The following is a 25,288-nucleotide window of genomic DNA, read 5'->3' on the forward strand; positions in this document are numbered from 1 at the left end:
AGGAAATGTTATTAAATGTTGAAATTTACCAGGACATTGTGTTCTTCAGATAGAGCTGTGCCCTTTTCACATTTACCGAACTCCCCTCCTCTGCTGTTTATAGGGGGTGGGGGGGAGCGCAACAGATACTCTTGCTTGAAAAATAAAGTATCTGTTCAGATTTTCGAAGTAAGTTTCCATTACTGGGTTTGGGAAAAAATCCCTACTACATTGTCTGTAACAAAAAGGTGCCTGCGCCTTCTTTCAACTGCCTGAAGCCATTAGAGAGCTCACAGATCTCCCCGCACAAGAAACTTGAAAACGCCTTTCAGTCTCGCAGAGACCTACTTGGATGTTTCCAAGTTCCATCGTTTGGTAGCTACCCAGCATCTGGGGGAAAGAAAAAAAAAAAAAAAAAGAACTTATCCTTGGAAAAGCAGCCTCTTGAGTCTCTAGAACCGGAGAGACACAGAAGGGAAGTCAGGGCTCACCTGAAACCCTCCACCTCGGCAGAGTCCGGTAAGCCCCGGCTCACCTTTCTTTCCGTGCCCGCGAAACTCTCAATGAAAAGTATCGCACAAAAGGCCTCCCCTGCTCCCCGCGCCGAGGACTCACCAGGACCGTGGTGCAGATGGATCTCAGCTCGGACTCCACTTTCTCCCGATAGTCCTTAATCAGCTGCAACTTCTTGTCGGAGGTGTCGGTCTTCTGCTCGATGCTCGAGATGACCCTCCAGGCGGACCTGCGGCCCCCGACCACGTTCTTGTAGGCCACGGAGAGCAGATTGCGCTCCTCGTTGGACAGCTCGGCGCCCTGCTCGGTCACTGCCTTCATGCAGGTGGCCATGTCGTCGTAGCGCTCGGCCTGCTCGGCCAGCTTGGCCTTCTGGATCAGCTCAGTCTTCTCCATGGCGGGCGCGGGGCCGGGGCCGGGGCGGAGGGCGAGGAGAGCGAGGGAGAGCGCCGACCCGGAGCGGGAGGAGCCTCGAGAGCTGCGGAGGGGCGGGGCGGCGAGGCGAGAACAAAAAGCAGGGAGGGAGCGCCGTCAGACAATGCGGCCCGCCGCCCGCTTTTGTCTCTCGCACATGCGGCCGCTTGAATTTCCCTCTCCCCCGCCCCCGCCCCCGCCGGGCGCCCGGGGAGGCCGCGGTCCGCGACGGGAGGAGGCGGGGGCGGCGCGAAGGCCCCGCGCGCACAGAGCCCGAGCCGCGACCGCTCCCGCCACCCCCGCCCGGCCGGCCCAAGATGGAAGCGACCGTTGGCCCCGCACCTTCCCGCCCGGAGCCGTCCCTGAGGGGAGCGGAATCGACAGCCGGCTGCTCGCGAGGGCGGCACCTCTGCCCGGCCCTCAAGCCCAGAGCGGCCGTTGGATGCCCGCGGGCCGACCCAGGTGCTCACCTTCACGTCTCCGCGGTCGCGACGAGTGTCCCACCACTTTGATCTGCTTTTGGCTTTAGCTGAGGACCCTCCCGTCTCAGCCTACCCCGGAGCCGAGGGGCGGTCCGCCGCCCAATGATGCGCCGAGCTTGGCCCGAGAGTCCCGCCCCCCGACGCGCCGCTGGCCAATGAGGACTGAGCGCGCGGAAGGGGGCGAGGGGGGCGGAGCGGGAGGGAACGCGGAGGCTAGGAGGGTGGGTCGGCGCGGGGAAGTTCGGTTGGCCGGCAGGCTGCAGCTTCGGCCACGGGGTTTCCTCCAATTAGATCCAGGGTAAAAGGACGTCACTGTTGCCATGGCGATGCCGTTACCAACTCCCCTCAGTCTCCCCGCCACCCCGGCACTTCTGGGTGCGGCACGAGACCCAGAGGCGCGCACGACCTCCGAAGCGGCGACCACGTCTCCCGGTGCGGATGGTGCATTGCATCTCAAGGTCTCTGGCCGAGTCTGAACTGGAGGGTGACATATTCAGCTGTTTGGGAGCACAGGGGCCTTTCTTTCCTCCACCTTCCGATCTGTGACAAAGGTTTGGATCCCAAGATACTAAACCCAGACCTTAATCACGTTGCCATTAGGGCTGGGAATTAAGCAAACCGCATCCCTATTAAAGAATAATTGATTCCTGGAGACAGTGGCTTCAGTATGGCACGTACGTGATAAATTCAGGTTTTCAGATGGGCACCCTAAAACAAAAACTTCCCTTGTGAAAAGGTAGGTCCCAGAAGATCCAGGCGAGTCTCTGTGACAATGCCAAGTATTGTGGTTTTCTTTAAAATGGGAAATGACATTCAGCACAATCTGCAGGAAAACACCTAGAACCACCCCTTCCCACCCCCCCACAAAAACCCTGCCCATAACATCGCTCCCCGCAAAAAAGCAATTTTTATGTTTCTTTCAGGCTTTCCAGGTTATGCATCTAAATCCATAATTTTTCACATCATTGTCACATGCGCACACGCTTTTTGTTTCTGGTATTATTTGTAAGAGCACACTTGAAAAGCCGAAATCCTCTCCCTGGATGTCGATTTCTGATTTTCTCCTCCTGGGGAACACCCTGCTGAAGTGAGAAAGATTTCCCCAGGCCCCTCCCATTCAGGGTAATCCCTGGCAGCTCCCTTTCCTTTTAAACCACTCCTGTCTCTCTTGGCACTCCAGTCCCCTAACTCCATCCAGGTAGGGTGGCTGTCCTGCCCGTCTGGCGAGTGGCCTTTGTGCCATCTTAAGATGCGAATTGCCCTCTGGGTTCACGCTGCTATGATCCCGATTCCAGCAGGTCTAGGGAGAATGGATCATAGAAGGCCCAAGAATGCCACAGGCAAGAAAGAATTTCCCATTCTCGGTGGAGACCTGAGCGAATCCGGAGAATCTCTAGAATGGGAGATCTGAGAGTGCAGACAGATGGGAGGAGAAGGTGCGACTTTCCAGAAATTCAGACTCCCTCTTGACTGCCCCTCCCTGTCCTGACTTGTAAAGGTTGCTTTGTGCTTTGACAGACAGGAGCGGCCTGGATTGGAAAGGGCCTGTGTCTTAACGCAGAAATGCCTTACTATGTTCCAGCCTTCTAATGGAGGGCCCTGCTGTTATTTCTGGAATCCCTGGGGCCCCACTGCAGACACATGAGTGTTTATGGCCCTGTGGGCTGGGGTGGAGCTGGACACCGAGAAATCCCAATGGAAAGAATTTGCATGTGGAAGGTCAGATAAAATGCCTTCTGTATGACCAGTGAATTTCAAGCTCACCAAAATTAGAGGCAACCCGGGCAAGGGGAGAAGCCAGTGGAGGTGGATAGGGGATAGAGACCCTGGAGAGGAAATCGTCAGGGGATGGGACCTCTGTGGTAGGGAGAGGTGCTACCAGAAGGAGCAAGCACACTAAATTCTTTGTCAGAAAGTCTAGGCTGTGCTGCTGTCTCCCCCAGTGACCTTGGGCAAGTTTTTGCTGCTTTCTGTACCTCAGTCTCTGAAATTTCTGCTTTCATTCAATCAAATATTTATTGAACACCAACTCATCTGGTTGCAATCATCTAGAATCATGGGTAAAAACTGCTTCCAACCAATGATGCAGTATAAAATTGCATTTTAGGAAGATTCAGAGGACCCTCTGCATAGCTAAAGGCTTCTGTGCCTGAAAGAACTCGGGTTGGAGAGAAATAAGGCTCTGGGAACTTGAAGTCCCTGGACACAGAAAGAACTAATGTGTGTTGAGTGATTGCATGTGTCAAGCACTATTTTAAGTCTTTTAGCGAGAATTAACTTATCCAATCTGCTTAATGCCACTACAAAGTAGGTGTTATTATGCTCACCGTCTCTATTTCACAGACAAGGAAATGAAGGCACAGGGTGGTCAAGCATGATGTACAGGGCCACACAGCTAGAGAGCGGCAGAACTTGGATACGGACCCCATGCAGTTTGGGTGCCAAAGCCCATCTTTTTAACCACTGCTGAGGCTGCCTCACCAAGTCTCCCCAGATCTCTGCTAGGTGCTGCAGAGAACCTAGGACAGATCAGACCAGCCTCTGTCTTCTAAGAGTTTCTCCCTAGTAAATATGAAACCTGTTAAGCATCACATCCAACATACTGGGAAGAAGTGCAGGGAACAGACAGCTAGCAAAGGGCGTACTGAGAAATTATTACCTTATTTATGAAGTTCTTGTTATTTTTTCTAAGTTACCTGGTATGAAGAAACTCCTGGAACAAAAAGGAGCACATGAACATGGAGCCAGAAGACCCTAAAATCCAGCCCTGCTATTTATATGTGATTTGAGCTTGGATACCTTGATCTTCTGTGAAACTCAGTTCCCTCTATCTGTAATCTGGAAAAATAATCCCAGCTGGGCACAGTGGCTCATGTCTGTAATCCCAATACTTTGGGAGGTTGAGATGGTGGATTGCTTGAGCCCAAGAGTTCCAGACCAGTGTAGGCAACATGGCAAAAACCTGTATCTACAAAAAAATATAAAAGTTATCTGGGCGTGATGGCGCACACCTGCAGTCCCAGCTACCTGGGAGGCTGAGATGGGAGGATCACCTGAGGCCAGAAGGTTGAGGCTGGTATGAGCCATGATTGCACCTCTGCACTCCAGCCTAGGCAACAGAGTGAGACCCTGTCTCAAAAATCATCATCATCATCATCATCATCATCATCATCATCATCATCATCGCAACATCAAAGAGTTGTTTGGAGATTAAATGAACTGTCACATAGGAAAATGCTGAGCATATAGCAAGTGTTCAGTAAATAGCATTTTCTTTTTTCCTTCTTTCCCTCTGCTTGGGGATGGGGTACAGCACTGGGGGGATGCTATCCAGCTGCAAGGAACCTTAGAACTTTATTAAATGTTTAGTGAAAGCTTATCTCTTGAATCATTGTTGTAATTAGTGCAGTTAATGGTCTACAGAATGGCTGCATTCCATGTACATTTCAGAATGAATGAGACCTGGTTGAGCTCACTCTCATAAATTGTTTCAGTGATTTATTTACTCAGACCAGTGGATCGCCAGAAACTTCTTCCTTTCCTGCCATATGGCAGCTAGTTTAGTGACAAGCAAACATTTGAGTGGGACTTTTCACCCAAAATCTTCATATAATTACTATTGGTGCTTCTGTGCAGTGGGCAGATAAAGAGTTGCCCCCACCTGGCCTGTGGGTGCTAAATGAGGTTTCGCAGAGTCACAGATAGATGGGGAAATCAAGGGAGCCTGGTCAAGGAAGTCTTTCTACATATTCCTTAGTTTGAAACTTTATTCACTTTGTTCAAGGTGATGGTTAGTTGTATGTGTCAACTTGGTGGATCACAATACCCAGATACTTAGTCAAACACTATTCTGAGTGTTTCTGTGAGGGTGTTTTTGGATGAGATTAGCGTTTAAATCAGTGGACTTTGTTGTTGGTGGTGGTTTTTTTGGTTTTGTTTTTTGAGACAGTCTCACTCTGTCACCCAGGCTGGAGCAAAGTGGTGTGATCTTGGCTCACTGCAGCCCTCACCTCCCTGGTTCAAGCGATTCTCCTGCCTCAGCCTCCTGAGTGGCTGGAATTATAGATGGGCACCACCATGCCTGGCTAATTTTTGTATTTTTAGTAGAGACGGGGTTTCATCATGTTGGCCAGGCTGGTCTTGAACTCCTGACCTCAAGTGATCCACCTGCCTCAGCCTCCCAAAGTGCTGGGATTATAGGTGTGAGCCACTGCACCTGGCCTAGATCAGTAGACTTTGAATAAGCAGTTTGCACTCCCTAATATGGGTGGGCCTCATCAAGTCAGAAGACCTGAAAAGAACACAAAAAGCATCCTTATTTGAGCAAGAGGGAACTTTCCAGCAGACTGCCTTCAGACTCCATCCGAAGCGCCGGCCCTTCCTGTGTCCCCCGCAGATGCTTTTAGAACTAGAAAGGGAACATGAGCTCTCCTGGATCTACATCCTGCTGGCCTGCAGGTTTTGAACTTGCCAGCATCCGTAACTGTGTGAACAAATTCCTTTTAATAAATCTCTCTCTCTACACACATACACATGCATATAAATACATGTGTGTATTCTATTGAATGCATTTAGTAACCTTTTTTTTACCCAACAAATGATATGGATATCTGTTTCTTTTCTTTGGAGCCTCACTCTGTTGCCCAGCGATCTCGGCTCGCTGCAACCTTTACTTCCCGGGTTCAAGCAATTCTCCTGCCTCAGCCTCCTAAGTTGCTGGGACTACAGGCACATGCCACCACGCCTGGCTAATTTTTGTATTTTTGGTAGAGATGGAGTTTCACCATGTTGGTCAGGCTAGTCTTGAACCCGTGACCTCAGGTGATCTGCCCACCTTGGCTTCCTAAAGTGCTGGGATTACAGGTGTTAGCCACTACGCCTGGTCAGATATGGATATCTTTTAATATCTTTTAATGTGTGTCTGCAACATACCAGTCTCTCTTCTCTCCCTTACCGGACCATGAGCCTCTTGAGGGTAAGGGTTTTTTTTGTTTGTTTGTTTGTTTGTTTTTAAATCTTGTATTCGGTGACTGCTCAACAGCTGGGTAAACTTAGCTATTGTAGTTCCCACTGGCTGACTAAACTGATGCTCAGAGAGGTTAAATTACCTATCCCAATTGGTAAACTTTAGAGTTAAGACTTAAAAACAGGTCTGTCTGATTTCAATCTTCTATTACAACAAGCAAGAATCTGTGCTACCTGCAGTGGAAGACAGAAGCTCCAGTGTTTGCTGGCCTGGGAACAATGTTTAGTTATTTGAGGCTGGTGGGCGGCTGAATATGTATCTACCCGTGAGTCAGAGGCTGATTTTATTTTCATGTAGAAGGCTCTGTTTCTATGCTCAACACATCCAGCAGCGAAAGAGGTGCATCCTTGTCCCTTGTCTGTTCCCTTTAATTGTCTACATGGTTCCCGTCCTCTCCCACTACCACCATCAGACTGCTACCTCCCAGTGGGAGAAGTTACATCTGACCTGCATGTCCCTGGTGACTTTACTGGGCCACAGAAGGCATTCAGTGAAGGCTTGTTTGGAGACTGGATCCAGACCATTCAGGATGCGTTTCCAATAACGCTGACCATTGGCCTTGTGTGCTTACTATGTGCCCAACCATATGCAGAGTCACTAGAATAGTAAAGCCACAGGAGGAAAGCACACAAGGCAGAGCTATGTCTTCAGCAGATGTTCCATAGATACAGGATTGCCTCTGCTCGGAAGAGTGTACCCAGAACCTTGAAGCCAGCACAGAAGGTCCCTGAGCCATCAGAAAACTGTCGCAAGATCACAGACTGATGCTCACCCTTACAAGACTTAGAGGAGCATTCTCCAAGCCCTCGCTCAGACTCAATTTCCTGCTAATTCATTCCACAAAATGTTTGAAGGTCTTCCACCTGCCAGATGCTGTCCTAAGGGCTGGGGTTTCCAGCATGATTAAGACACAGTCTGTGCTTAGAAGGAGCTTGACTGAGAGCACAGAGGTGGGTGCCTAACCTGGAGGCCAGCAAAGGCAGGGAAAATCCCCTTTCTCTTCAGTTGCAAGTTGTTCAGTTACCAGGTTTCCGGGTCCACAGCAGTCCAGAAGTGGCTACTTAGAAGGTGGGAGCAGAATTATTCCCGACACTTCCTCTGAAATCTACTCCACATTTCCGCAGATGACTTTGAGTAGAGTGACAGCTAGGGCTTTGGGGAGCCCATTTCTATGGTCTATGCAAGGCAATCAGTGGACAAGGCAGAGATGACAAACCCATAAAGAGCTCATAAAAAAGCTGGAGAGGCCAGGGCCAAATAGTGTCGAGGTACATGGCCCATATGTCCCAGGCAGGCCCTAGGTACGCGGCAATTAGCCTTAATCATCACAAAAAAATGGTCATTATGTTTCGTATTTTTATGCTTCGTATTATACGTAGACATATACGTTCTCTCTCTGTCTCTCTCTGGACATATATGAGAGTTGGGATTTTTTTAAGTTTTGGTACATAATCATCTCCCTAATTATGACTCATCTCCAGACAATTCGAGATAGTTGAAGAGATGAATGACCACAAAACAGCTAGAGAACAATGCACACAGGAGTTGATTGTGTGCTTCTCACAATAAGTGCTATGGGAGTTGAGAGAAGGGAGACATGAGTGTGGGCTCAGGCACCAGAAGGCTATGGAGTGAAAGGGACCCCTGTGGGGACAGCCACTGAGGTCATGCCAATCTGTGTTTCCATCCTTCCTGCTGCCCTTGGAGGGGCCCCTGGGAAGGGAGGAAGGCACAGGTGTTTCTCCTTGTGCTGGAGTTTCGTTTGGACGGTGCTGACTCCCGAAAAGGTGGATCTGGATACGAAGTTGGAATGTGACCAGCCAGGAGAGCTAGGCAGCTGAGGTGCAGAGGACTCTTCTACCTCTCCTCCTCCTGCCCTAACCAGCTCAGCACCAAGCACATGGGGCACTTTAAAAGCCCAGGACATGCTGGGAGACTCGCTGTGCTACCCTCAACCCCTTTAGCAGGAGGAGCTCTGTAAAAAACGCAAGTGTGGGCCGGGCGCGGTGGCTCAAGCCTGTAATCCCAGCACTTTGGGAGGCCAAGATGGGCAGATCACGAGGTCAGGAGATCGAGACCATGCTGGCTAACACGGTGAAACCTCGTCTCTACTAAAAAATACAAAAAATTAGCTAGGCGAGGTGGTGGGCGCCTGTAGTCCCAGCTACTCGGGAGGCTGAGGCAGGAGAATGGCGTGAATCCGGGAGGCGGAGCTTGCAGTGAGCTGAGATCCAGCCACTGCACTCCAGCCTGGGCGACAGAGCGAGACTCCGTCTCAAAAACAAAACAAGGCCGGGCGCGGTGGCTCAAGCCTGTAATCCCAGCACTTTGGGAGGCCGAGACGGGCGAATCACGAGGTCAGGAGATCGAGACCATCCTGGCTGACACAGTGAAACCCCGTCTCTACTAAAAAATACAAAAAAAAAACTAGCCAGGCGAGGTGGCGGGCGCCTGTAGTCCCAGCTACTTGGGAGGCTGAGGCAGGAGAATGGCGTAAACCCCGGAGGCGGAGCTTGCAGTGAGCTGAGATCTGGCCACTGTACTCCAGCCTGGACGACAGAGCCAGACTCCGTCTCAAAAAAAAATAAATAAAATAAATAAATAAATAAATAAAACAAAAAAACGCAAGTGTGACCTTCATTTTGCTTTGTGACTTAAAACCCTTCACCGTTATTCAGCTGCAGCTCAGCATGGTGGTTGGACTCAGGAGCCAGATGACCTGGGTTCAAATCATGGCTGCACTACTCACGAGATATGTGACGTTGGGCAGGTCAGCTGGCCGCTCTGTGCCTCAGTTTCCCCATTTATAAAATGGGGGTGATGGTAGTGAGAGTCCTAGCCCACAGGGTTGTTAGGAAGCTCCAGGGAGGAAGGCTGGTGAGGAGCTCCCTGACTCCTCTCTGTCTTCTCTTCTGGCTCCATTCCTTCTCTCTGCTTCAGCCTCTTCTGGGCTTTGCTCTGCTGCCATCTTCCCCTGGCTACCCGCTCATCTCTCAGGTCTTCGAGGAAATGGCACTTTCTCCCTGGGGTGTTCTAGGGCTCTGAGCCCCTCTCAGCTAGGTGAGCGCCCCCATCCTGGACTCCCCAAGCAGGTAGTTATTTGATGTTGCTTCCTCTGGTCCACTTGTCCAATAGCTGAAGGTATCTCAGAGAGGGGGTGCTACATCCATGTGATTTGCCTGTGTAGCCCCAGTGCCTAGCAGAGTGCTTGGCAGACACGCTGGGTGCCAAGAAAGCAATGGCCAAGTGGACGAATTCACAAAGGATGGAAGGAGGAGTCATAGGCTAGTGCACAGTACCCAAAGGACAGAGCTGAGGCTGCCGGTCAGGACAGCTTCAGGCTCTGGCCAGGCTCCAGCACACAGCTGGAGGCACCCGTGACTCTAGCTGGGAGGGGCTGGAAGATCCAGGCAGCCCCTGACCGCCCTCCTTCTCCTTAGTCATGTCCAGTTCTGTAAACAAATTCTCAACTGCACCAGAAGGCAGCTGAGAGAACCCAGTGAAGAAACCTTTTGCAGAGAGAGAAAAGAACCCTTTTGAATGTGATCAATCACCCTGATTTATTTGGATGATTACTCTTCTGGATTTCCTTAAACCAGGGAAAACCCAGGTAAGATATTTGGGGCCGTCATTCATCTAGACAAAGGACATAAAAGCTTGTTACATCAAAAGCCACCCCTGGAAAAAAACAGAGTTTCATCAACCCACTCAGCTATTAATATGAGATGCTCTCTGCCTGGGGACAGCAATTGCTGTAATTGATGCAAACGGTCCCAGCCACACTCACTGATTGTGGTTCTGAAACTCAGAGCTGCAGTTGACCAGACTGATGCGGCCAGCCTCACTCTGAAGGATCCTGCAGCAGGCAAATTGCTGGAATGTGTTCAGACGGAATCCAGCTGCTACAACCGTCACACAAACTTCCTAGAATAGAGGACAAAAGGTAGCAACTTGTTGCTTCTTGAGCCAAGAGATTTAGAACATGAGACCAAATGAGAGACATTAAAATAAAAAATGCAAGAAGTCGGTGAAATGAGGATTTAGCTCACCAGGCCAAAGCAGGCAGTCTTGGGTCTTTGCTGGGCAGTTGTAGCTGCCATATAAGCTGTCCCTGCCGGGGCTGGGATCTGGAGGCTGATGCTGAAACCTCGGCCTGGAGGTGATGTTGATGAAGCAGGGCTCTGACAGCCCCTACACTGTCAGAGGTCTGGGCAGTGCAGATGAGATTATCACTCCAAGATCCTCAAAGCATCCAGGAAAAAAGCACATCTAGGTACATTAGCTGAAGTTTTTAGAACACTAGTAAGCACCTAGTAGATGCTCAGAAAATGCATATTTTCTTTCCCTTTCCTGAAGACCAGGGGCCTAGCTTGGTCTGTATTAATTACTATATCAGAGTCCTTATTTGCAAATGAAAGAAACCAACTCTAGTGGATTGAAATATAAGACTATTACTTCTTACTGATGGTGAGGCATGTTGGTGAAGCAGGCTTATTGAATGAGCAGGCGCTGGGAGGGTGTGCAGCTAGAACCATGGCCCAAATCACCATGCAGACCTCTCCCAGGGAGATCCCTGTTGCTTCTGCCACTAAACAGCAGACATCACAGCATGCTGCACTGACTCCATGGCACCAGGTCCTGGAACCTGGATGCCAACACAGTCCAGTACCCTCTACTCTCATTGAAATCCATGACACCAAGCCTTGCTGCTGCCCCACAAAGGAATTCTCCACAGTCCCTGCTGCTTTGGATCATTCACTCCAGATTCAAAATCCTGGCTGTGGTTTCTGGCCAGGCCCAAGTCACGTGCCATGCCAAGGTTCAAGATAAGCTAGGGGGAATAAGTATCTAGAATGTACACCTTTCAAAAAGGAAAGTGGGCTCCACTTCCCACTAAGATTCGTAAAGTGGGGGATTCTTCCAACAAAGAAAGGGGCTTCAGAGGCTGGGCAGCCCAAAAATAGCACATCCCCTGCAGTTATACTTGGGTTTCCAGTCTACATGGCAGAAAAAAGAAGCAAAAGCTATGCTTGGACAGTGTGCAGAAGCTGGAGCCTGGGAAAAGCCTTAGCCTGGATTTCATGTTTCTCTCTCTGGAAAAGGTTGGGGGAGCTTTACTGTCATCGATGCCCCTACCTGGAAGGCTTTTCCCTCCCCAGACTTGCCCTCCTCCAAGACCCACAAAGATCTGCCTCTTGTTGAAGATGCGATTCTACCTCTAGATTGCATCACACTTTTTAGAAATGAATAACTTCATTTATGTAGGTCTTGTCAAGCTCCCCCAGATGAGGACAAAACTCATATTCATTAAACAGTTAACAAACATTCACTGAGTGTCTGCTAGGCCTTGGGGAGACCTAGGGCACAAAGACATGGCCTGTGCCTTTGAGAAGAAGGTCACATTGGGTGCCAAGTGTGTGGAGGTGTGAAGGCTTTGCAGAGGAGGTGACTTATTTAAATGGGTCTGAAGATGTTCCCAGCCATTGGTAGAGGGAGAGGTGCATCCCAGAGAGAAGGAACAACATGTACAGGGCAAGGAGTCATGAGAAGGCATGGCAGTTTTGGAACGGATTTGTTGGGATATGGTGTGTGTGTGGGCAGCAGGCAAGGAGGTGGGAGATGAGGTCACTGCTAAAGATTGGGACCACATGGCCGGGCACCGTGGCTCACGCTTGTAATCCCAGCACTTTGGGAGGCCGAGGTGAGTGGATCACGAGGTCAGGAGTTCGAGACCAGCCTGGCCAAGATGGTGAAACCCCGTCTCTACTAAAAATACAAGAATTAGCCGGGCATGGTGGCGGGAGCCTGTAATCCCAGCTACTTAGAAGGCTGAGACAGGGGAATCACTTGAACCTGGGAGGTGGAGGTTGCAGTGAGTCGAGATTATGCTACTGCATTCCAGCCTGGGCGACAGAGTAGGACTCCGTCTCTAAAAAAACAAAACAAAAAAAACAAAGATTGGGACCACATTCTTTTTACCCCAATCTTTAAAACCTGCTGGGTTTTTTTGTTTTGTGTTGTTTTTTTAACCCATTGAGTTTTACATTTTGTTTTATTTTCTTATTTTTGTAGAGACAGAGGTCTTGCTATGTTGCCCAGGCTGGTCTCAAGCTCCTGGCCTCAAGTGATCCTCCTTCTCAGCCTCCCAAAGTGCTGGGATTACAGGTGTGAGTCACTGCGCCTTGCCTGAAACCACATTCTTAGGAACCTTGAGTATCTCCCTGAGGAAAAGACATTGTATCCTGAGACCATTAGAAATCATCAGATACTTTTTAAATTGATGTTTTTATTGTGGTATATATACATAACATAAAATTTACCATGTAAACCATTTTTAAGTGTACAGTCCAGTGGCATTAAACACATTCAAAATGCTGTACAGCCAGCACCACCATCCATCTCCAGAATTCTTTCATCTTTTAAAACTGAAACTCTGCACCCATTTAACACTCACCCCCCATGCTCCCCTCACCCTAGTTCCCGGCAACCGCCACCATCCTACTTTCTGTCTCTATCATCAACGCTTTTAAGCCCGAGGGCCACCTGCTGGGATTTTTAAGAAAAGTCCCCACAGCTACATTGTAAAGGATAGGTTGGAGGATTTGGGGTAGGAGGCGACTGCAGAGAACTCCAGAGGTGACGATGACAGTGGCAGTGGGTTGGGGGAGTGTGTGCAGGAGGGTGACGAGAGAGATTGCAGAGATATTGATTAGATGCAGAAATCAAGAGGCATCCAAGGTCACTCCAAGACATCTTTTTATTTTTATTTATTTATTTATGTTTTTGAGACAGAGTCTCACTCTGTTGCCCAGGCTGGGGTGTAGTGGCATGATCTGGGCTCACTGCAACCTCTGCCTCCTGGGTTCAAGCAATTCTCCTGCCTCAGCCTCCTGAATAGCTGGGACTACAGGCACATGCCATATGCCCAGCTAATTTTTGTATTTTTAGTAGAGACAGGATTTCGACATCTTGGCCAGACTGGTTTTGAGCTCCTGGCCTCAAGTGATCCGCCCACCTTGACCTCCCAAAATGCTGGGATTACAGACGTGAGCCACTGTACTTGGCCCGAGGCATCTTTTTCTATTTTATTTTCATGATGTTAACCCCCACACCCATTCTTGTGTGAGACAGAGAGGCGATTATGATCGTACAGGAGTTTTAAATAATCCTCTGACCCTATCAATTCATAAATATTTCAAAATTACAGGCTATTTAGAGGGTGAAGGACATCCTCCCATATCAATCCCATAAGATGTGTGAGAGGACTTTAGGGCAAGTTTGCATGCTCTAATCCATTTCATAAAAGAGAAATCATTTACGAAAGTAGTTTATGGTCATGAAATGTGCAATGACAATTCAGAACAGTTCCTGTGCTAAGAATAATTATCTGAAGCTTGCATTCAAAAGACAGCTGACTAAACACAGGATCTGAAGTGATCGGAAGACCCGGGTTCCAGGCCAGTCTGCCACGAACCCGGTGACCCTGGGAGAGTGGCTTAACTTATCTGCATCTCTGTTTCCTCTTTAGCACAGTGGTTGCTGTGAGAATTAAATGAGATGCTTTGTGTAAAGCCCTGCGCAGCATGTGACCAACAGTGAGTGCTCAGTTCACAGTGGTTGCTGTTGTCTGTTATGATAACACTGATCATCATCATTATCTCCAAGGACTCATTCAGCCCTGACGCCCTGCGCTTTGAAGTTGTTCTTTTTTTTTTTTTTTTGAGACGGAGTCTCGCTCTGTCACCCAGGCTGGAGTGCAGTGGTGCCGTCTCAGCTCACTGCAAGCTCCGCCTCCCGGGTTCACGCCATTCTCCTGCCTCAGGCTCCCAAATAGCTGGAACTACAGGCAACCGCCACCAAGCCCGGCTAATTTTTTTGTGTTTTTAGTAGAGATGGGGTTTCACCGTGTTAGCCAGGATGGTCTCGATCTCCTGACCTTGTGATCCACATGCCTTGGTCTCCCAAAGTGCTGGGATTACAGGCGTGAGCCACCGCGCCGGCCTGCAGTTGTTCTTGAGAGGGAGATGAAACTGTCCATTCCTGGTTGTTCTGAAGAGAGTGTCTCACCCTCCCTGCGGGGCCTCCCCCATCCCTGTAGGCTAAGCCTCAGCTTTTCTGGAGTGTGACATTTCCGCCAGCCTCATTCTCTTTCTTTCTCACTTCTCCCAACTTACTCTGGCCCCAAATCACCCTGTCTAGTCTTCGTTAGCAGCTGTGCTGTTTCCTTTTCTGCCCCCATGATGCCAACATCTCCTCTGAATCTGGGCGCACTAGAGGTAGAGAAGGGGTGAGACCCTCTTCTCTCTCCTCTCTTAGGCCATAGACCCCTCCCTGAAGCTCCTCTGCCCCCTATCTCTGAGCCTCAGAGCCTTCCTTGCCACTCGGAGCTCCCCTTTGGGTGCCCTCTTGAAAGCTGTGTTCTGGGTACAGAATCTTGTCTAGAGCCTCAGATATTGGGACTTTTCCTGTGGGAGGCCAGGCTGAGGGACACCTCTGAGCTCCGAGGGGGCTGCTGGGCTGTGATTTGGTGCAGGGCTGACATCTGTATTTGAAACACAGAGTGGGCCAATGTGAACTCTATTGACTGAGAAGAGACACAGGTGCTAGAGTGAAGGTGCATGGATTGGAGGCATCTTGGAAACCCACACAACAGGAAACGGCTTTAGCCTGGACTGTTCCCACAGGGCTAAGTGCTCCCTACCTAAGAGAGAACCCATGTGTTTTTCTTCTTCGCAGTATGTAGTTTAAAATCATTTACTTTGTAGACAACAATCCACAGGGCTAGGCACATACCCAATTGACTGATTGGTAAGAGTCAAATATTTGTTGATGGAAAAAGCTTCAAGTTGTGTTTAGAAATTGTTCATGAAGTTAAACATCTATTTTGAAGTGACTTTGGTTGTGAGGCTTGAAGTTCTGTATCACCCTATAGTTTTAGGGTCCTTTACATTTTTCAGTGTTGTTGAAAAGCAATTTATTGTTCACCATGTGCCATGGTAGTTCCCCAACTTGAGCGCAGAGACTGTGTTTGTGTCTCTCCCAGCACCTAACAGAGTGGTGAATGTGTAGTAGATATTCAATAAATATTAATTTCGAGCATCTTTTGTAGCACACATTATTTATTCTAGATCGTTAACCTCAGAAATTCCAACTTAGTCACCTGCCAGGCCTAATTCCTTGTTTCAAGTAAGTGAGACACCACTCGGGGCTGCCTGTGATCAGTGCATGCTGCACGTTTTCCTGCGTGTCTGCCCGGATTCCTGTGTAGTCAGCTGATGATGATTGAAAAGTGAGTATCCAGCAGGCATTGCAGGGACCAATGTCTCATCAGAGACCCTGTTCACACATGCTCTTCACTTGGTGAGCGGTTTTACAGGTTTCCGATGACAGCAAGTATTTGTCTGTATTTCCCGGTGCAGAATTCTAGGCTCCTGGCAGCTTTTGTGAAAAACCATAGGCAGGAAAACCATCAACGTACTCCAGAGTTCTTCGAAAGTGAGTTTCATCACTGACCAGAGTTTCGAGTACAGAGTCATTCTCTTGGTTAGCGCAGAAGTAACTGCGCTACGGTAACTGACCAACAAAAGTGCCTTCCAGTTCAAAGTCGTGTTTAGTCTCACTTGAGCCCTCCGTCACTTGGATTAGGGGCCTCCCTGTCATTGCTGGAAGGGACTTCAGGAAGCATCTCTTCCAGGTCTTTACCTAAGGGCCGACGTGGACGGTGTGTGGCCCGGACAGGTGTGTGGGTTGTGAACATACTGAAATAGGCTGCTCTCATGAGTAAAGATTGGCTGCCCCCAAGCATCATGAGTGCCCCCCTGTCGCTCCCATTCTTTCCTGGAACCCTATAAATTCTCCACACCCTGATCTAGCAATGAAAGGGTTAATCCCTGGCCCAGCCCTGGGGGTGGTGGGTGGGGGCCTCCAGCTCTGCTGCTTCTGGGACTCTGCCACGTTGGGTCGTTGGATCGGAGGTGAGGTATTTTGACTGTCACTCCTGGCAGTGGGGATTCGGACCTGATGCACTGGAGAGCTGCATCAATGGGTTCCCAGTGAGGAAAGCTGTGCGAGGACGTGGCTACTTCAGGAGATTGAAGCTGGCTGCTTCTGGGGCTAATCCTGAGGAGGCCTCAGGAGGCTGAGAAACTCAACACATGGCATGTGAGTAGTGTTTGTGGCTCTACCTACAGAGAGCCTAGAGGTTCTGGGGGACCTAAGTAGAAGGAGAGGCAGATGATGTCACCCCCGCATGTGCACCCCTTCCATGGCTGTCCACCTGCCCAGGATAATTAAACCCCTGAGCGTGGCATCAGGCCCCCAGTCCTGGTCCTTGCCCACCTCTCCGCTGTCTCTGGCAGTCCTCCTGCTCTCCAGCCCCTCCTCCGCCCTCCTCCCTCCCTGCATCATGCTCTTCCCTCTACCTGGAATGTCCTGCTCTTTGTTACTGACAAGAGTCTACTCATCCTTTAAGACCAAGGTTCTCCTCTTCTAAATTTTCTCCGACTCTTTTCCAAACAGCCCTGACCCCAGGGCCACCACTGCCCACCATAGTGCTTTTGCAAGGTTCAGGAGACATCCAGAGAAGAGGCATGGCAGAGGCAGCCCACCAAGGGTGCAGGCTGTTCTTGAAGCTCCCTCCCCTGTTCAGCCATCTGCACAGTGTCTGCCCTCGCCCTGCCCCTTGCTGTCTCATTGCAGGCTGGCACCTGGTGGACCTCAGCATTGCATTTCCTGCCCTCCCTTGCAACCATAGGTTTCCTTCTGTGCTTCCTCCCACTGGCCCATGAGCTCTCCCAAGGCAGGGCCTGTGACGATGGCTTCTGTATCCCAAGTAACTGTGATAAGTAACCATGGATCCCATGGTAAGCTGTCCACAAATGTTTTTTTAAAGGAGAAAGAGAGCTAGAGGGGAGGAGAGGGAATGGGTAGAGGGAAACTCCCTATAACCTGTCTACTCCTCTGGCTCCCTTGGTCCTCTGGGTCAGTGCTGCTTTAATGGACAATGGCAGCAATGGAGGAAGAAGAGGAAGGGTGGGCGTGGTGTGTCCTGGCTGCAAAGAGGGCTCCTCACCAGGCTCTTGCCAGCGCCCAGCCCCCATAGACCCAGCCTCATGTTTACTTGCAGGGAGAACATATCTCTGGGGAGCGTTTGGGGAAGGGATCTCTCGGATATAGGAAAGCCTGGATTCTTCAGGGGAGCAAAGCCCCCCGAGATAGGATGTCCGGCACATCCTCGGGCCTCCTCAGAGGAATAAGGTGCTGTGGGACAAGGTAGAACCATACCCATCTTCCTGAGCACGGTCCCAGGCTGGGGCCACAATGAGGAACAAGGAGTCCCTGCCCTTGGGGAGTCCCAGTTCAGTAGAGATAAAAATCAATTACAGTACAATTCTCTACACACAGGGAAAAAAGTCTCCACAGTGCTGAGGCAGCCCCAGAGAAGAAGAGAACAATGCTGTTTGGGGATGGAAACTCACTCATAACGTACAGGAAGGGAGGTCAGGAGTAAATGACACTTACCTTGGGTTTTAAAGAATGAATAAGGGTTAGGCAAGCCAGTGCAGGATGGAAGGGAGTTTTAGGCAGGAGAAACGGCATATGCAAAGACAGTCATACATGAAAAACAGCGTGCTCAGGAAGACACAAACAGGGAGATAACGTTGGGAACTTCAAGTACCAGGCAGGGATAGTGAGAGATGGGGCAGAGGAGGTGGGTGGGAGTGAGAACACAAAAAATGGTAAATGGAGCTCAGAGGGATCTAGAATTTACCTATTACCTTCATTCAATTTACAATCACTTATTAAGCTCCTTCTCTATGTGAGATATTTTTCTTCGAATCTTCCCAGCAATCCTTATTCCCCCTTGCCACTAAGGAATGGGCACACCTTGGACACCACACGTCATCCAGACCCACTTTATAGAAGGGGAAACTGCAGCTCAGACTAGGTAAATGGGGTATCTGAGAGCTCCCAGTTGGTTAATGTCTGAACCAAGACTTGAATCCAGATCTCTAAATTTCCCAGTCCTGGCTCTGGTTCCAGACCCTTGCACTATGTGTGTAAAGCAGGCCCTTCAGACCTGAAACCATTTCTTATTTATTGACACCTGAAGTGGTTCGTGAAATGATACTCAGGTCAAAGGAAGCCAGGATCTCTTTTGAAACTCCGAAAATCAAAGAGACTCATGATTTGGTAAAGAGACTTCCATTACATGTGCATAAGCAGAATTTTCTGCTTGAAAAAAAAAGATGGTTTGGGGAGCTTGTAAGCACCTCCCTTTATGTTCACATGGACGCCCATTTCTGAGGCTGGCTTGTCAGTTGCTCAATAGTGGTTCTAGTTTGCAAACGGTTCACCTTCAGGGTATTGATCCCTCTCTAGTTCTCTCATTGATGTCCCTGTCATTGAGTGAGCTGTTTCAGCAGTGCTCCTGTTCTTTTTCAAAGTCACCCTTAGTTGCCATCGATTCCATCAGCATTCTTTGCAGGCTGCGACCTTATTGGTTTGCAAGGACAGCAAATATTGGGAGTTTGGAAACAGCACACTCCTGGCTTTCCTGGGGAGGGCTGGGCCCTGCAGCTAGGTGGGCTTTGCTGAGACAGAAATGAGTGGCAGAAAATGACTGATTGTCTCTGGGTTACAGCTTCAACTGCTAGGGCTCCCTTGGCTTCTTGGGTACAAGTCCTCCCTACAGGACACACAGACTGCATCCTTCTGCCTCCCTACCCGACCCTGCACCCCCTGAGTGCCATCTTCATAACCGGAAGAAGTCACGAGCTGGAAGTCAGCAGGCAGCCCCCCTGCCCAGGCTGTGCAGGATGCGATGTTACAAACCACGCCCAGATCTGCACCCTGAGGCCCCTGGTTGTGTGGGGTAGTGGGCAATGCCCAGGTTTGGTGTCAGACAGGCAAGGTTCATACCTCAACGCTGCCATTTCTAGTTACGTGACCTTGGGAAGGTTACCTGCTTTTCCTGAGCCTTTATTATTAAAATTTTATTTTGAAATTTCATTTCAAAATGCACTGTCTAATATGGTAGCCACTAAGCACACGTGGCTATTGAACGCTTGAAACGTGATGAGTCTGCATTGAGATGTGCCGTGAGTATAACACACCTGGATTTCATCCCTCCCCAGGTACAACAGTGACCCGTGGTGCAGTAGGGAGGGCTGTTTTCCATGCCCAGCGAGGCCTGCTCAGCACCCATGAGGTCTTTATGGATGGCCTGCCTCCCAGCTGGTACCTACCTGGTCCTGTCACAGTCCCAGGACTCTAGACCTCAAGGCAGCCAGGCAGGTGCTACAGATGGTGACCTCTCAGTGGCACGGCCTGGCCCTGCAGCAGAATGCAGTGTTGGGGGCGGGGTGAGGAATGGAGTGTGGATTGTGCCAAAACAGGAGTTTCTATATCTAGTCCTGCCACCGACTACACCTGCATTGCTGCGTGACCTTGACAGCTACTCCTTCCGCACCTGAACGTCCCTCGTCTGGAAACTGGACTTGCCTCCTAGGGTTCCTGCAAATATAAAATGAGCTAACACCTTTGAGGTATTTGGCATTGTCCTGGCACTTGGCAAACACATGATAAATATTAGCAATCACTTGCAAGGGGTTGTGGGGTTGGGGGGAGCTTTGCCCCTCTCCCGCCTCTCCAGGGCTGAGCAGCAGGGAAGAGCTTTCTGCATAGGAGAGAGCAAGAGAGATAAATAAACCCACATCTTCCTCTGAAGGAGGCTCCTGCTGGCTGGCTGCTCACCTGACCAAGTCTCCCTCCCAGCCTCTCTTCACTCTCTGGTCTGCCCTCAAGGGAGCCAGGTCACACAGCCTCAGCACCTCTTGCATGCCAATCTCTAGCTGGTGCCTTCCACTGGCTGAACCCCATAAAGGGCGGCCGGGCACCATGGTTCATGCCTGTAATCCCAGCGCTTTGGGAGGCCAAGAGTTCAAGTCCAGCCTGGGCAACACGGTGAAACACTATCTCTACAAAAAATACAAAAATTAGCAGGGTGTGGTGGTGCTAAGCTTGCAGTGAGCTGAGATGGTGCCACTGCACTCCAGCCTGGGCGACAGAGCAAGACTCCATCTCAAAAAAAAAAAAAGAAAAAAAAGAAACTAGGGCCAGGCACGGTGGTTCACGCCTGTAATCCCAGTACTTTGGTAGGCTGAGGTAGGTGGATCATCTGAGGTCAGGAGTTTGAGACGAGCCTGGCCAACATGGTGAAACCCCGTCTCTACTAAAAATACAAAAAGTAGCCAGGCATGGTGATGTGCACCTGTAGTCCCAACTACTCAGGAGGCTGAGGCAGGAGAATCATTTGAACCTGGGAGATGGAGGTTGCAGTGAGCTGAGATCACACCACTGCACTCTAGCCCAGGAGACAGAGTGAGACTCTGTCTCAAAAAAAAAAAAAAAAAAAAAAAAAAAAAAAGAAAAAAAGAAAAAAGAAACTAGAGGGCAAGGGATGCATTGATGTAGCTGGTATGCGCCAGCCTCTCTGGGCACAGTGCAGGGTGAAGAAGGGTGGCGACAGCGCTGGAGGAACATAGCACCTGTCCTCTGATCCAGATGACAGAGAAAGAAGTCACAGTCTAGGTGTCAGAAAACCTGAGCTCTATCCCCAGGGTTTCCCCTGACTGATTGCATGAATGTGGGCAAGCCCCTGGTCTGCTCTGAGCCTTTGTTTTCCCATCTAGAAAATGACAAAGTTGGAGCAGTGACATCCAAGTTCCCTCCAAACCTAACATACTGTCTTTTACTGACACTGCTGCAGATGAAGTAACAAGGCAAAGCTATGTTTGCCATTAGCTCTCAGGGAAATGCAAATGAAACCCACAATGAGACACCACTTCACACCCACTAGGATGCATCAAAAGACAGCTACATATCAAAAAGACAGATCATAATGTGTGGAGGGTGTGGAGGCACTGGAGCCCTTGTGTGCTGCTAGTGGGAATGTTAAATGGGGCAGACACTTAACAGTGGCTGGAAAATTGTCTAGCAGTTCCTCAAAAGGCTAAACAGAGTTACCACATGACCCTGCCATTCCACTGCTGCGTATATTTCCAAGAGAAATGAGAGCACATGTACACCCAAAAACTTGCACACAAATGCTCATAGCAGCATTCATAATGCATTCCAGATAAACAAGATGTAGTATATCTACAGGATGGAATGCTACTAGACAACAAAGGAAATAAAGTACAACATGCATAAATCTTGAAGACATTATGCTACACGAAAAAAGAGTATGTTCTCACTCAGAGCTGGGACTTGAACAATGAGAACATTTGGACGCAGGGTGGGGAACATCACATACTGGGGCCTGTCGTGGGGTGGGGGGAACGGGGAGGGATAGCATTAGGAGATATACCTAATGTAAATGACGAGTTAATGGGTGCAGCACACCAACATGGCACATATATACATATGTAACAAACCTGCACGTTGTGCACATGTACCCCAGAACTTAAAAGTATAATTTAAAAAAGAAAAAAGTCAGAGGGAAAAGGCCACACATTGTATGTGTGACCTGCCTACTTCCCTCTCCGTGATGCTTCCTCTCTGGTCAGCTCCTCTCCCTGGGTTCTGGTCATTATTTTTTTCCCTTTGTCCCTCAGGGCTAGGGGTGGTAACTGCTCCTTCTATTTCTTACCCCAGGAAACTGCATCCATTACTGATTGCCATAAACATTTTCCTCCACTTTGTGAATAGTTCTTGATTAAACTTTCCTACTGTTTCCCAACTTCTGCATCTGTATCTTGATGCAGTGCCTTACTCTCCACCCATCCATCCATCCATCCATCCATCCATCCATCCATCCATCCATTCATCCATCCATCCATCCATCCATCCATCCACCTATTCATCCATCTACCCATCCATCCATCCATCCATCCATCCATCCATCCATCCATCCATCCATCCATCCATTCTTCCATCCCTTCATCCATCCATCCACCCATCCACCTGTTCATCCATCCACTCATTCATCTATCCATCCATCTATCCAACCTCCCACCATCCATACCCCATCCATCCATCCACCCAATCACCCATCCACCGTTCATCCATTCACTCATTGACCTATCTATCCATCCATCCATCCTTCCACCCTCCATCTACCCCCCATCCATCCATCCATCCATCCATCCATCATCCATCCACCCATCCACCTATTCATCCATCTATCCATCCATCCATCCATCCACCTGTTCATCCATCCACTCATCCATCTATCCATCCATCCATCCACCCTCCCACCATCCATACCCCATCCATCCATCCACCCAATCACCCATCCACCATTTATCTATTCACTCATCGACCTATCTATCCATCCATCCATTCTTCCACCCTCCATCTACCCCCCCATCCATCCATGCACCCATCCATTCACTCTTCCATTCAGAAGCACAATGCAGCATTCATTCTGGATGCTTAGTACATTCAGCAAACACTGAGTCCCTACTGCTCAGTAAGTGGCCAGTGCTAGGCCCTGTGCCAGGAATATAGGTAATTAAAGCACAGCCTCTGTTCTCCAGAAGTTGATGATACAGTCTAGGGATAAAAATAAAATATACATATCTCGTGTCCTGTCTAGTGAGCAAAAAAAAAAAAGAAAGTGAGCCAAAAAAAGAAAGAAAAGAAAAGAAAAAGCCTTGGCAATTACTTAGCAAGATTAGCAATTACTTAGCAAGATTTGGAGACTTAAAGGGTACATTATGGGTTCTATTATTTTTAAGTTTTGAAGCAGTTTAGGAGCGTATGATTCTTCACCCTTCACAGGCTCCAAAAACCACCAAGAACTGAGCCTGCTATGAGCTGTCACTGGGCAGGGACCTATCCTGCTTTTCTTTGTATATCCGGGGCTCAGCACATAGTAGGTGCTCTGGGAAGTCAGCAGAATTTAATTAACTCTGACCTGAAGACAAGGCTCTACAAAAACGGAGACGTTGGGAACAGTCTGTGTTCAAAACATTATAGTAACAAGCAGTCAGCCAAACTGCATGGTGGAAAGACTGCTCCGCCTCCCTCTCTTCTCCATCTCTATGGTGACTGTTAAGGGAACTGGTCAAGGTCAAACATGGTCAACCAAGCAGGAATATCCCAGGGACTCTGGCAGCTGCAGCTTAGGTTTATACCACTGCGTGGAGGTCTTCTGTATTTCAGATTATAATATTTGTGCATTGTATGAGAGTCTTTTTTGTTATTGCACAAATATGATAAAGACATTAAATACATTTTTAAGAAAGAAAAATAAACCATCCCTTTGCCATTGAACTGATTGAATGTTTGCATTTCCCTTCCAGCCTTTGTCTATTTCCATATGCATTTCATCCTCCTCCGTGGTGATCACAGTGAACCTCTAATTTTGTATTCTGCTTATAATGCCTTTTTTAAAGAAAGCATTGTTCTTTCATGGAGATTCCGTGCTTGGGGCCAATCCTCGTTGGCACATCAGTTTTCCTCTTAGGAGCACATCATGGAAAAGACAATGGGAGACGTTTTCATGGCTTCTATTGGGTGTCTGTGAAATGCTTTGTTTCCACAGACTAAGAAGTTAGCATAAGCACAGAACAGAACAGACTTTTCATACGGATTATTCGTATTGTTCGCTCAATGGGGTGTTTTATTTCCCATATAAATCAAGTGGACACAGCATGGGTGTTAGCCTGAATAACCAAGATTTTTATTCCGAGATACTCACTAACTGTGTGAGCTTGGGCCACTAACCTAAATCTCTGGTTGTCAGTTTCTATCTCTGAAAGTAAGAACAACTTCTATCTACTAGGACCGGGGAGAGGAGAGAATGACATGAGATAGAGATTGGGTTCTGTCTGTGAGACTCTATAGAACTATAGTTCTCTGAATGATACTGAGATTAACCTTGGGCAAACCTTTCTGATCCTTTGCTTATATATCCGTGAAATGAGAAAATAAAGGTCCCAGCGAGCCTGAATGAGATCATGAGTACGAAAGCGCCCTGTTAGTGAAAATGCCTCTGGTCATCACTCCACTACATCTTCCTGTCTCTGTTTTCTCTTGGCCCTAGAAAGTGGTGTGGAAGTTTGGGGGTGAGTTCTGAAGTGCATTCCACAACTGGAAGCAGAGCAGCCACTGATTGCCTTGGGCCAGCAGTTTCCGGAGCCCAAACTTGGACCTCTGCATCCCTGCTAGGGCCCCAGCTCTAAGTACTGGGATATGGTGCTGAATGGGGCTGGGAGGTTGTCAGCTTTCCTAGCTGCCTCTGTGTGCTGCACTCTCTCCAGGGCCCAGTTCTCCAGCAGCAGGAGCAGGTATGCTGAGGACTCCAAGAGAGACAGCCTTCTGAATTGCAGCAAGTTTGTGGGGGCACCTGGGGGACAGGGTCTGGGACAGCGCAGTCCAGCCCAGGCAGGGGAGACTGCAACAACAGCAACTCTGCTAGAAATGACATGCAGGTGTTGGCTGAAAGCCATCTACTCTACCTCCTTCCTTTTCTTTTCATCTTCCCTTTCTTTCCCCCTCTCCCTCCTGTCTTCTCTACTCCACTTTTCTCCTTTCTTCCACAGTGCTTATGGCTGCCTATGTGGTGCCAAGCATCATGCAGTATTAGCAGCCACACGCTGCTCACCCAGAAAACTGGACTTTTGTGCTCACAGGCTTTCAGAGAAATGGGGACAGCCTGGACTGCACGCAGACGGAGCCACTAGGGCTGGTGGGGAGGTTCGAGAGATGTCACAGGAGATACCTGAAGGACTGAGGCTATAGCTTGGAGGAGACTCTGAAAACTGTTATATCTGAAGAACTGTCCATTGAAAGAAGAACAAAAAATTTTTTTTTTCTGGCTGGGCATGGTGACTCACCACTGTAATCCCAGCACTTTGGGGGGCCA

General features: G+C 49.0%; 1 protein-coding gene and 1 long non-coding RNA gene across 3 annotated transcripts in view; one reads left to right on the plus strand and one right to left on the minus strand.

Annotated features, from left to right (window-relative positions):
• Positions 1 to 888, minus strand: part of LOC105486509 (tyrosine 3-monooxygenase/tryptophan 5-monooxygenase activation protein theta) — a 48,323-nt gene extending 47,435 nt beyond the window's left edge. Inside the window, exon 1 of the mRNA XM_011749406.2 lies at positions 595 to 888. Within this exon, the coding sequence (XP_011747708.1) occupies positions 595 to 888 (294 nt within the window). The remainder of the gene's footprint in view (positions 1 to 594) is intronic.
• An 8,964-nt stretch (positions 889 to 9,852) lies between these two features.
• Positions 9,853 to 25,288, plus strand: part of LOC105486508 (uncharacterized) — an 83,633-nt gene continuing 68,197 nt past the window's right edge. Inside the window, exons 1-3 of one of the 2 annotated variants that reach the window (XR_011612207.1) lie at positions 9,853 to 10,024; positions 12,487 to 12,579; positions 19,551 to 19,706. This is a non-coding gene — a long non-coding RNA (uncharacterized lncRNA). The remainder of the gene's footprint in view (positions 10,025 to 12,486; positions 12,580 to 19,550; positions 19,707 to 25,288) is intronic. The other variant, XR_011612208.1, reaches the window with a different exon arrangement.

Source organism: Macaca nemestrina, chromosome 13 (genome assembly GCF_043159975.1).
Source record: "Macaca nemestrina isolate mMacNem1 chromosome 13, mMacNem.hap1, whole genome shotgun sequence".
In the NCBI taxonomy this organism is placed as follows: Eukaryota; Metazoa; Chordata; class Mammalia; order Primates; family Cercopithecidae; genus Macaca; species Macaca nemestrina.